The sequence below is a fragment of the Zerene cesonia genome, chromosome 17 (genome assembly GCF_012273895.1).
Source record: "Zerene cesonia ecotype Mississippi chromosome 17, Zerene_cesonia_1.1, whole genome shotgun sequence".
Classification (NCBI taxonomy): domain Eukaryota; kingdom Metazoa; phylum Arthropoda; class Insecta; order Lepidoptera; family Pieridae; genus Zerene; species Zerene cesonia.
The window spans coordinates 47,757-59,810 of NC_052118.1; the positions used below are offsets into that span (position 1 = coordinate 47,757).

The window sequence follows — 12,054 nt, forward strand, 5'->3', positions numbered from 1 at the left end:
GTGGGAGAGCCGGAGGCCCGTTCCCTTTTCCTCACCCGTCCCAGTCCATTCTTTCTTTCCAGTCGTTAACCCATTCCTTTTCCCTTATCCCAAAAGAGCGGGCAGCGCATTCGCAGAGGCACTACCTTTGCGAATATTCATGGGCGGTGGTGATCGCTTACCATCAGGCGAACCACCAGCTCAGTTGCCTGCTATGACATAAAAAAAAAAAAGATAAATGAAAAATCAAAGCAGCAATGGGGATGGCATTTGAATTTTATTTGCTCATTCCTGTATATATCCAACTCTCATAAATCTTCCGAAAATGGGTTGCCAGAAAGTTCAGAACTGGACACAAAATAGCCCTCATATGTTATTACAGTGCCGAAGCATGCTTGACTCCTAAATATTTGTGATGTTGTATTAGGTTCTTTATGACATTGAGTGTATTGATTTTAACTAGACCTTTTTTGAATGAAAAACTTGGTTAAAATAAGTTTTATTAAATAGTAAGTACTGCATATCAATAAAAATTAAACATATTAAGTAATATGATATTTCTCTCTTTTTTAGTTATCTAATTAGTAACTGAACTCTTCTTGGTACATTAGAAAGCCAATCAACCACACTGAAAAGTTGTCATAGGGCATATCAATAATAATTGAGAGTCTGGATAATGTGAATGTTTGATCAATAGTGCTCTGTTTATGTTTATAGTTTTGTATTGGGGTTAGTTGAAAAAATTTAATCTACATCAACCATGCTATATACAAAGGATATTGAAAAAAGTATATATACCCTTATAGTTATCATCAGCCTATATATGTTCTCACAGGATAGGATACAGGCCTCCTATGGGATCAGGCCATAATCCATCACATAGACCAAATGCGGGTTGGCAGACGTCACATGGTGCCAAACATGCCACATGGTGGTTTGATTCTTGATATACCAGTTTCCTCACGATATTTTCTTTTACCATTTCAACCAGTGATGATGGTATCCACATGCACTATAAATTGAAAAATCAATTTATTTTCTTTTTTTTCATGGGTCTGAGAGATTCACTTGGTCTCGAACCCCGAATTGTCCATGTGCTCACTTGGCCATCATTGACAAAAACAATATAAAAATGATTGTGCTAGGAATGACATCAAAGCTATATATTAGGAACATAGGTTGTCTCCATGTTTTATCAATCCCCAATCTATAAAAAAATAAATTGTTATATTAGATCGTTAAAAAGAAAAGCAGCAGTATGACAGTTAGTGGGGACATATTGGAAGATGCACGGTAACCGCGGTCGGCGGTCGACGGTCGACGCTCGGCGCTCAGGTGTGATAAGGCGTGATGTCAGCGGCGCGGCGGCAGGCGGCAGCGCTCGGCCGCGCGCTCAGTCACAACTCGCTCGCGACCGCGGCGCACTACGTGCCCAGCAGCGTGCGATGAGCGCGGACGGCTCGCGCTGGCCCGTGGGCATTCTGCGGCGCAGCGGCGCTCGCGCGGCCCGCCGCGTGCTGCACGTCAAGTACAGGAGCGTGCCCGCCTCGCCGCCGCCTGCCAGGGTGCTCCCCTTCGATGTCGATGACACTGTCTCCTGTTTCTGCAGGTGCGAATCGTTTCTCAGTGCCATTCGCACGACGAAGTACGACGAGCGTAACGGGTGACGAATGCGTTAACCAATTTTATCTATTTTAGTTTATTTCTTCACAATAAGCGATGATTCGCCATCGACCCATTTACTACTGGGATTTCGAAATCGTCAGCGCTCTTGCGCTTATCGTCCTATCGCGCGTTATCACCTTCCTCCACCTGTGTGACGTCATGGCTCCCCGCGCCCCTCGCCGCCCCTCTTTCCAATTTATGACACATTGCTTATGTTAGGCGACACACTTACGGAAATATACAATGACAGGTGACGTAAGATTTATTGTGAAGCCTTGAATATAAAATTTTAAGAAAACATAGTTTCTTTCAGAAATTATGTTTTCAATGCCATAGTAGAGCAATATTTTATTCTTCATTAAAATGTATATATTTCTGTTCATACGAAATGTTTTGTTTACATTATGGTTTCAAAAGCAATGCTGACATAGGAACTTTGCTAAAGTACTAAGTAATGTATTTTACGACTATAGACTAGCCAATTATGAAAAAAGTTAAACAACTGTCACTAAAAGGTTTTGTCACTAGTATAACTACACTACAACTTCATTAAATGCGTGTCTCGGAACTTGCGGCTTATGAGACACATTACTATGAATATTGGTCTTGGTCATTCTTCAGCAACTGTCACCGTTGTTAACAATTTTTGAACAGCGTTTGAAAATCAGATAAATAAGACTGGAATCCGACCAGGCCCGGCAGAGCGGCCCAGAGGTGGGCAAGTGCAATAGATGATTTTGGTTGGTTTCAATTAATTTTATCGAGCGGATAATTGAACCACTAGCTAGTCAGGTGTAATAATATGCTGAAAACTTAATGATACTAATTTGATTCGATAAATTAATGACAAAGATACGTCTTAACATTTCTTTTGACTATTAATAACAATGCTACGTATGTTAGCATAGTTATTAGCAATCATTCTGATGTTAATGTAAATAATTCTTCAAGCAATATAGTCATTATTTATTAAAGAGTATTCTCAATAAAAACATTCAAAAATCATAAATTCAGTTTTTTTATGAATAAACATAAGGCCGGAAAAATATAAACTAATTTTAGTTATGCTTTAAGCATATCTTTAAATTGTCTACAAAAAAAATATATATATAATAAGGCTTTTGGGATTTTGAAAAGATGATAAAAAAATATATATTTATAAAGCCAAGATATAAGAAGATAATTTTTAACCTACTTCCAAAAAAAGGTCTAGGTTCTCATTTCGACTGTATTTTTTCGTGTTGGTTGAGTACTCATTGAAAGCTGGTACATCCCATGTGGTCTATTAAAATGTGGGCTAGACGGTGGGCTTTTATATTATTAACTTGCTGCGCCCTGCGGTTTACCCGCGTTAGTATCCCGTAGGAATATCGGGATAAAAAGTTGCCTATATGTTATGGCTGGACAACTGGAATACTAGTTGTTTTTGCGTGAAAAAGCAACAAACACACACATCCTTACAAACTTTCGCATTTATAATATTTGTAGGATAGGAAGAAGAATATTTATAATTTTATTATATATACACTTTTAAGTAAATGATAATTTTTAGTTCATTGCGTATGGGAACTATAAGAGCTTAAATGACGCACACGATTCACGCTGCGGTCACGCCGATAGCGCCCTTTCGTTTTCGATTAGCTGACAACGCATTTTCAGAGGCATTACCTTTGCAAATGGTCGTGGGTGGTAGTAATCGATCACGATCAGGTGACTGATTCTCTAGCTCGGTCGACTCGATTCGTCAGCTCTAACGTCTCTAAAGCAGCTGGAGAAACAGATATACATAGATACATATTAAATAGTGTTTACTTCACTCGCCATATACGTTCGCGTCAGGGATGAATATTAAAGAATATTCTATGAAATTTTAACTTCTATGGTTGCAGTTTTAACCTGTATGTATGTTGTGCTCTTGTGGAGTCAGTTTATTTTTCTATTATGTGTAGTTCTGTACGGCTTGGTGCACAATAAAGAATTTCGATTTGATGTTACATGATTCCAACTCAGGAGATTTATCTCTTATGTCTGCATTAGGATATATATGTCTTCGTAAGATAGTAAACATCGTTAGACATTGTAATTTGTCGACAAATTGTAAGCGTTTTTGTAAGTTTAATGTATAATTTTTCGGTAAAATATATACATACTTTACACCGAGCTTAGATAGCCGATAGATATTAACGTGACAAAATTCAAATACCTATGTATAAGTTTATCTATTTTTTTTGTGACGGTAAGCAGGTCTCAATTATGTATATTTTGTTACAGGTGAGTCGCATGCTCGCTCGCCGCGCCCTGTAAGTTGTGACCTCATGGCCTTTGTTGTAAGCACAGGGAACTAACTTGGATCTTGTGTGGGCCACGAGGAGCTCAAGCAACTCGCTAGGACTTTCACATGAGACGTTCCTAAATGCCTCATATGCTATTTCTTATAATGTATTTTTTTTTAATGTCCTTTGGCCCACGCATCGTGATACCACATACAAAATGCTTATTTTCATTTTATGAATACTATCCTTAACTTCCACTTAACCAAATTTTGTAGCTTCGGATGTGGAATTAAAATATAGCTTCGCATGTTACTTGCGCTATCATATTTTGTATTATATGGTCTGGCTCTATCACAGTATTTATTGTGGGAGTCGATCACGCTTCGGCACGAAAAGGGCCAACTCGCACCGGGGAAGTACCACACCCCCACAGAAATCCGGCGTGAAATAGTGGTATACCACTGTGTTTCGTTCGGTGAGTGGGGGAGCCGGAGGCCTGTTACCTTTTCCTCATCCGTCCCAGTCCATTCCTTATTTCCAGTCGTTGATCCTTTCGTTTTCCCTTACCCCATAAAAGCGGGCAGTGCATTCGCAGAGGCACTAACTCTGCGTATGTTCATGGGCGAACCACCACCTAAGTTAATCAAAAAAAATTAGAAAAAGCTCAGTTAATCTAATAAATTTTTAAAATAGTTATCTATACCATCGAAGCAATAGGATTGTTACTTTTATGATATTGTTTATGACGTAGCTTTCACGATTGACACCGCTGCACCCGCTTAGGCTGACTCTGTTACTCTGACTGTTTATTAACCTGTAAATACTGCACTGTAGTTCTAATTTATCGAAAGCTAGCACGTTCAACATTTACACGTTGCGCTTGTCTTGTGTCTGAATAGGTGCGTGTTATGAAGTTGCGCTGCATGTGCATCCTTGAAAGTACATCCGTCTCTCTTGCGCGTAGACTAGCTCATAAGAATGAAGGAGACAGTTGTTGTTTGAGTTTTTCTATTAGTTCATTACTACTATATAGTGTCTTTTTTCTTCATTCGATCGCTAACATTCGACAATAAATAGAAGTGTTATTATTTAATTAACACATCTATTTATAATCGAAACCTCATCCAACTCATCACATGGAATGATGAGATTGAAAATCCTATCGAAAAATAATGCGTTAAATTATAAGCAGTACAGCTACAGATCACAATTTTTCTACAGATCATAATGTCGGGACAGATTTCTGCGAGATGATAACCTAACGGTGCTTACACTTTTACGTTAACACACCTAACACCTAGTATGGACCTAACTCCTACAGGTGTAGGAATGTTCTTTGTGTTTTTCATTTTTCTTCATCTTTTCTTAGTTTAAAATTGATGAATCAACTTTTAAAAAGTTATTTTTTTGACCTCGAAGTATTTGTATTTCAGAGATAAAATACGAACTGCCACTCAAATACTAAAATTAAACTGTGTCGTCATTTATAAATAGTGAAATGGATAAAAGTATCTCGTACAATAAAATCATATAATGATTGACATGAATGCTGACGTTGCGATTGCTTTTGAAGATGTTGGTATCACAAAACATTTTAATTCATCTTCAGCGCTTGCAGATACACCTTTATGAGCGACCACGTTGCGGAGTGCAGTGTTTTATTTTTAATTCCGACTCGTGACTTCTGATGTTATTGTAAAGACATTTAATACGTTAAAGAAACTTGTGTGTTGTACGGAAAAAAAATGGTGTGATCCTTAGGCCAATTCTGTTTGGAATTAGGAACTCAGGAAAAAATATAATCCCATAAAAATACTTCTATAAAAACAATCCTAGTAACACAAGCCTTCTACTGTAAAAACTGAGATGCATGTCGGTCATTAATTTTTTCAGTCCTTAAGCGACCTTCTGTCTCATGTTGTTACATAATTGGCTAACCTAGTCCTGTAGAGAGCATATCGATATCTATTAAAAATCTTTTATATTTTTATTTTAAATAAATTAATGGAAAATAACGTCAACCGTGTAACTGTGGTATTATTCCCTATGGTTGAACATTTTACTTAATTACAGAAACTGAATTTCTATTTTTGCAATAAGGTGGAATGTTTTATTTAGATAAAGGCACACATCTTCATACGTTCAGAATAGGATACAGAACGCTGTTATTAATGCAAAATGTTCTAATGTTGCATCGGTTATCATTGGTGTTCTGCATGGGTCTATTTTACTACCTTATTATTGCAGCAAGATTTGTGAGAAATAGTACTATGTATTTGCTGATGATACCTCGTCAATATTTAATGTCTCTAATGTTGACGAACTAAACTTCGATCTTTTACGCATATCCGATCGAGAAAAGGAACTAAAACTATTTTTTTCTATTTATAAAAACAAATAATGTATCCTTCCAAATGTAAACAGGGTGAAAATGTATTTGATACGGGTAGGTATTATACCTTGCCGAATTGAATCTATTTCTTGGGGTGACACAGATGAGAAGCTACAATGCGGAGCCCATGCTAACATCGCCGCTGCTAAGTTCAGTTTAGCTGCACTTCGCAAAATTAGGTGTTTCACCGATATAGATACGGTTAGATTGGTGTATTTTAGCTACTTTCATTGGATCATATTATATGAGTAGGCGATAGACATTATTGTGACACGAGGAACGAAAATAAAATTGAAGTGCCTGTTATCCGTCTTTTTAAAGTAAGAAAATATTTTATGGGACAAGGTATAAGCTGTTGTAACAGAATTCCCCATGGTATTAAAAAGGTAGTAGTGCTAAATTTTTTAAGAGTCGTAGTCGAGAGTTGGTTTTGAGTCTTACAGCATTTTTTAATATATGGAAGGTGAAACTGCTTTCCAAACCGGTAGAATTCAGAAATGCTTCTAGTCTAATAACTCTTTGAATAAATAAATGTTTGGGTTAGAGTTTGAACACCTCCTAATTACCTATATTTAAAACAGCAGATTAGTTTTCGTTTATTATATATTTCAATTAAACCCATTTTTTAAACCTGCTGCATAGGGAAATTATATTATTTACGTTATAATTTGCCTGTTCAATACGATTAAAAAGGTTAGGGAGTTAGTATTACAAGAACAGGAAACGTGCCGGCTTTAGTTAACGCGGGTTTAGAATGCTCCTATGCATTTAATTTTTAACCGTTGTGACATTGTAGATCTCAAACGGATTGACGGATTTCTTTAAATAAGATAATGGCGACACAAAATGTCCTGTTATATAATGGGATCGGGGTTATTCGATTTTTTCTTTATTATTGTAGGAGAAATTTGAAATAAAGAGGAGTTTCACGTCGACTAACGGGTTGTTACTTCAAATTTTCACTCTTTTCAAAATTGATATCTCTTCAATCATGCGCTGTACGATAAGTTTTTACTGGAGTTGCAATCTGTTATTCCAAGTAATTCATGTAATCATATCCATTTGATGTCATGTATGCTATCCTACTAATCCTACTTCCTACTTAATATTATAAATGCGAAAGTTTGTAAGGATGTGTGTGTGTGTTTGTTACTCTTTCACGCTAAAACTGCGCAACCGATTGCAACGAAATTTGGTACGTAGATAGCTGGACAACTGGGATAACATACAGGCAACTTTTTATCCCGATATTACTATGGGATACGGAATTACGCAGGTGAATTCTATATTTCTGCGTGTACCTCCAAAATTAAATGAATCGTATGAACAAAAAGTTATATTGCTTTGTCACTTTGTTTCTTGTACATTCATTTGTACTCATCATGACTTAGTATGTTGTTTTAACAAAAAGTTTTTATGATGTGACGCAATCTGATTGCGGGTGAAATATTTTTGGTCGTTGGTCACGTTTTGTTTGCCGTTCGTCGCTATTGTCAAGTTATTATCATCTTGGTACTTCACGGAAAACTACTCGGCACGCGGTGTGAGTCTAATTATTGTAATTTGCACTCTCGTGGTCATCGATTTGTTGTGCAGGCAATGAAAGGTACATTACGAGGATTTTTAATATAGATTTAATACGTGTTTGTGTTTATTTTGTTATTATCTAGGTATCTAAAATGGAAGGCATTCAATTCTATGAGTAGACAATGTATCCCTTTGAGTGCATTTGGCGATGCCGTCTGTGGCGATACCATAAAGCACGAGTATATTCCTTAGTGATGGAAAATAAAACTGTTCCTATTATTATAACCGTTTAATTTCTACAAACAACGATATTCTTTAGGTACCTGTTATTATATAATTCGTTAAATATTGATCAGATTTTGGGGTAGCATTGTACGTATGCCGGCTGCATGCTTCATATTATCAATAATTGAAATTGAAACTGCAGACAGCGAGGCGAGTGACACCGCTCGTTGCCGGCGCGGCCTTGACCTGCTGCAGAGCGCGCCACGCTGCGCACAGAAGCTTGCCTGCCTTCTGCTCTCCATTTGATTCCACAATGCTACAAATCTAAATTAGAGTTGTTGAGTTGTAAGGGTTGTTATCACACCCGTTGCGAGTGGTGCAGGGGGCGGTGAATAATCCTGCCGAGCCCGATGCGGAGGCGGCAAGCCTTCTCGCTCTTTTCTCCCTACGGCCGACGCTCTCATTGATGGTATACAGGAGTCTAAACTGATAAGTTCTTATAGAATCTATGACATGTTTAATGTGGATGAACAAGAGTGTTGAGTATGGTAATTCTGTGGATATGAAAAAAACATCATGTCCTGTGTATATTTCAGTCATTGTGCTCTAACACCATGTTTGTATTATTTTAAAACTAAACATTTATCTCAATATCACACGAGGTCTTGTAAAACTATACAATAATTGTACATACTATTATATTGCACTATCATGTTCGCCTTCATTGTTTCAATTAATCTTCCCGATTTTGGTATTAATTTCGCACTCACCTCTAAAGCTTTGCTTTGTAATTCATAAAAACTAAATTGGTACACGGATTGATCATTAAGGCAGAGATGCATTCATTTGGAAAGGGAGTGTTCTGATTTAAACTATAATGTTCCACAACAAACTCCCAAAAAAAAGTGAAGCTAAAATTACGAATTGATCGAGCTGTTTTGCACTTAGTATAACATATTATGTATGAGGCTTACATTTGGCGATTCATTTTTAACCGACTCCCAAAAACGAAAAGGAGAAGGTACTATATTCGTCTGTACGTATATTTTTTAAAGAGATATTTTTAGTCTGCTCGAAAGAGTATCCTGCGGAGTTCGTCCCATTAGATAATATTATATACATTAAATAATAGATAGACTCCTATTTCCCACACTACTATCGCAAGTAGTTACTACATACCTACACCTAGCTACTTGGCTTGGTTAGCACCGACTTCAAATGGGTGGGTAGACGTTTATAGTAATTATATTAATTTAATTAATTTATTTGTCGCTTTCGAGTGGGTTCAATATCAATAAAGAATATACTTTATTAACATTAAAAATTGTGACAATAATTGCAAATAAAAGCATTTGGATTGCGACACACAATTTGCAAATGTGAAATTATTATCGTCAATGGTAAAATGTTAAAAGAATCGGGATGCCCTAAACTTGAAGGAGCGGAAATCCGGTTCCGTTAAATATAAAATATTGTGAAGAATGAAGGTCGGGTATGTGATTGAGAGATTTCAATTGAGTATGGCTCCTTTACTTAACTAAATGTGAGTATTAAGAAAGCGATTTATTTCAGTCCCATACCTAACACAAATGCATAACATTGACATTAAAATCTGAATTGAACTGTTCTGTTGCACGTAGGTTTAAAGTCACTGATGTGTGCAAAGCTGACAAAACAGTATAGTAGGAAGTAATTCATATTATAAATCTTTCGCAAATTCAAATTCAAAATGATTTATTGTGATTCACAGGTTATTAGGAAGGTATTACATTATATAAAGTATCCCATCGCAACGATTTTTGTTTGGTGATAGCGATGAGGCTAGAGAGTGGTACCTATAGGCTGCAGTAGTAGTATTAAAAGTATATTGTATTTTTGATCGAAGTTTCTATGGGAAGACCCATTATGATGCGTATTATATAAATCACTCGAATTGATCGATATTGTAAGTAGTAATTACGTTGGAACTATAAAAACTATAAAGCAAATGTTTGTTTCAGGTAAGTGCAGTGGCCCCTTCGGGCGCGAATTGGATGTCTCTAGCATGCTGGACTGTTTGTGGTAAGTGCTCACCCCTCGCTTCCCAACCAGACTTGATGTTTCGCCATCACTTGTAAAAGCTCTTCCATGGGTCCTCTGCGTTGATGCATGAACTCCTTATGTTAAATAATAATGTTCGGTATGTCACTTTTTGCGTGCTTCTGGCGCATGGTAAATAAATGGCTTGTCTGCAAATGTCTGCTGATGTCTTGTAAATGAGAATGAGATCATTTTTTTCTATTCTTTCAAATTTTATAAAGCATTTCAATGCTATAAAACTATAAAAATTAGATAATTTCTTAATTTTATTGCATTTTCAAACTAAATCCTACTAATCCTACTATGCTACTAATCCTACTAATATTATAAATGCGAAAGTTTGTAAAGATGTGTGTGTGTGTGTTTGTTGCTCTTTCACGCAAAAACTAGTGAACCGATTGCAATGAAATTTGGTACGAAGACAGCTGGACAACTGGAATAACATACAGGCAACTTTTTATCCCGATATTCCTACGGGATACGGACTTACGCGGGTAAAACCGCGGGGCGCAGCTAGTGTAGTATAATATTGTCATACTGCTCCAATTTGAAATTTATGCATGTTGTTCTCTAAATGCTTACAATAAATTTCCTTCAATTCTGTTTTTGACGAATCCTCCAATTACGTTGGCGTAAGCCATCAATGTGCAGTGTGTGCAATACTACATACGTATCGAAACGAGTCCCTAACGACTTGATTAAAATCTGTATATAAATATGTTTATAAAAGGTTTGAAATAATTATCGAATATAATATTTAATAATTAACATTAAAAAAAGTTAATACAAAAGTAACTTTTTTTTTATGTCATAGCGGGCAGCTGAGCTGGTGGTTCGCCTGATGGTAAGCGATCACCACCGCCCATAAACATTCGCAAAGGTAGTACCTCCGTGAATGCGCTGCCCGCTTTTATGGGGTAAGGGAAAGGAAAGGATTAACGCCTAAACATTAAAGAAGGAATGGACTAGGACGGGTGAGGAAATGGAAACGGGCCTCCGGCTCCGCCACTCACCGTACGAAACACTGTGGCATGCCACTATTTCACGCCGGTTTTCTGTGGGGGTGTGGTAATTCCCCGGTGCGAGCTGGCCCAATTCGTGCCGAAGCGTGCTCGACTCCCACATAATGAAAACTCCGTTAATTTCAATAGCATAAGACTAAATATAAAACTATCACTGGACTGATACAAAACATCGCACGTGTGATTAGGTCGTCATATTGATGTTCGGTGCTGACTGCTAACTGGAGTGCCGAGTGCTAGCTGTTGCTGCTGATGTAGCATGCCGCATAATTAATGTAAATCCACTTCCTCACTTACCTGCTCAGCCTGCTGTTTAAAGCCTATTGTAATTAGGACCCAATAGATTATCGCGCAAATACCACTTGTAGGTATATCGGTATGTTCTAGTCTCTCAGACGACTGGGTAAACCTATTTTCATGATTATTTTTTTTATTCGAAAGCTAATGTTTCTCGTATGCTCTAGTTATTCAATCTGGTACGTTTTTGACAGTGGCATAGTCAATCCATGTCTACGCCCGAATACTATGCGTTGCAACGAAACCCACAAATCAGCCCCGGAGCGCGCTTAATGATACATACATCTTAGCGGCTGTTTTCAGCTGTACAATTCTAAACGGAGATAATTCCTTACATTCGTTTTTCTACAAAAAAGATCAGAGAAAATAATTTCATGTTTAGCTATTATCCAAATATCCATTTTAACATTTGAAAACACTGGCGCGATATAATATTACTTTTATGTAGTAGCACTAGTAGTCACGGTCAGCTGAGGCAATGGCGAGTGACGTGTGCGTGTGCCGTGACGCGTGGGCGGTGGGGGCGGGTGGGGCGGTTGTCGCGGGTAGGCGCGGGGGCGAGGGGCGCGGGGCTACCGGCGGCGGGGGCGGGGGG

At 37.6% G+C, this 12,054-nt stretch overlaps 1 protein-coding gene across 1 annotated transcript in view; it reads left to right on the forward strand.

Moving 5' to 3' along the window:
- The first annotated feature begins 1,250 nt into the window (after positions 1 to 1,250).
- LOC119833323 (MOB kinase activator-like 2) overlaps positions 1,251 to 12,054 on the forward strand; it is a 29,310-nt gene continuing 18,506 nt past the window's right edge. The window contains exon 1 of the mRNA XM_038357309.1: positions 1,251 to 1,588. Within this exon, the coding sequence (XP_038213237.1) occupies positions 1,266 to 1,588 (323 nt within the window). The 5' untranslated portion in view covers positions 1,251 to 1,265. The remainder of the gene's footprint in view (positions 1,589 to 12,054) is intronic.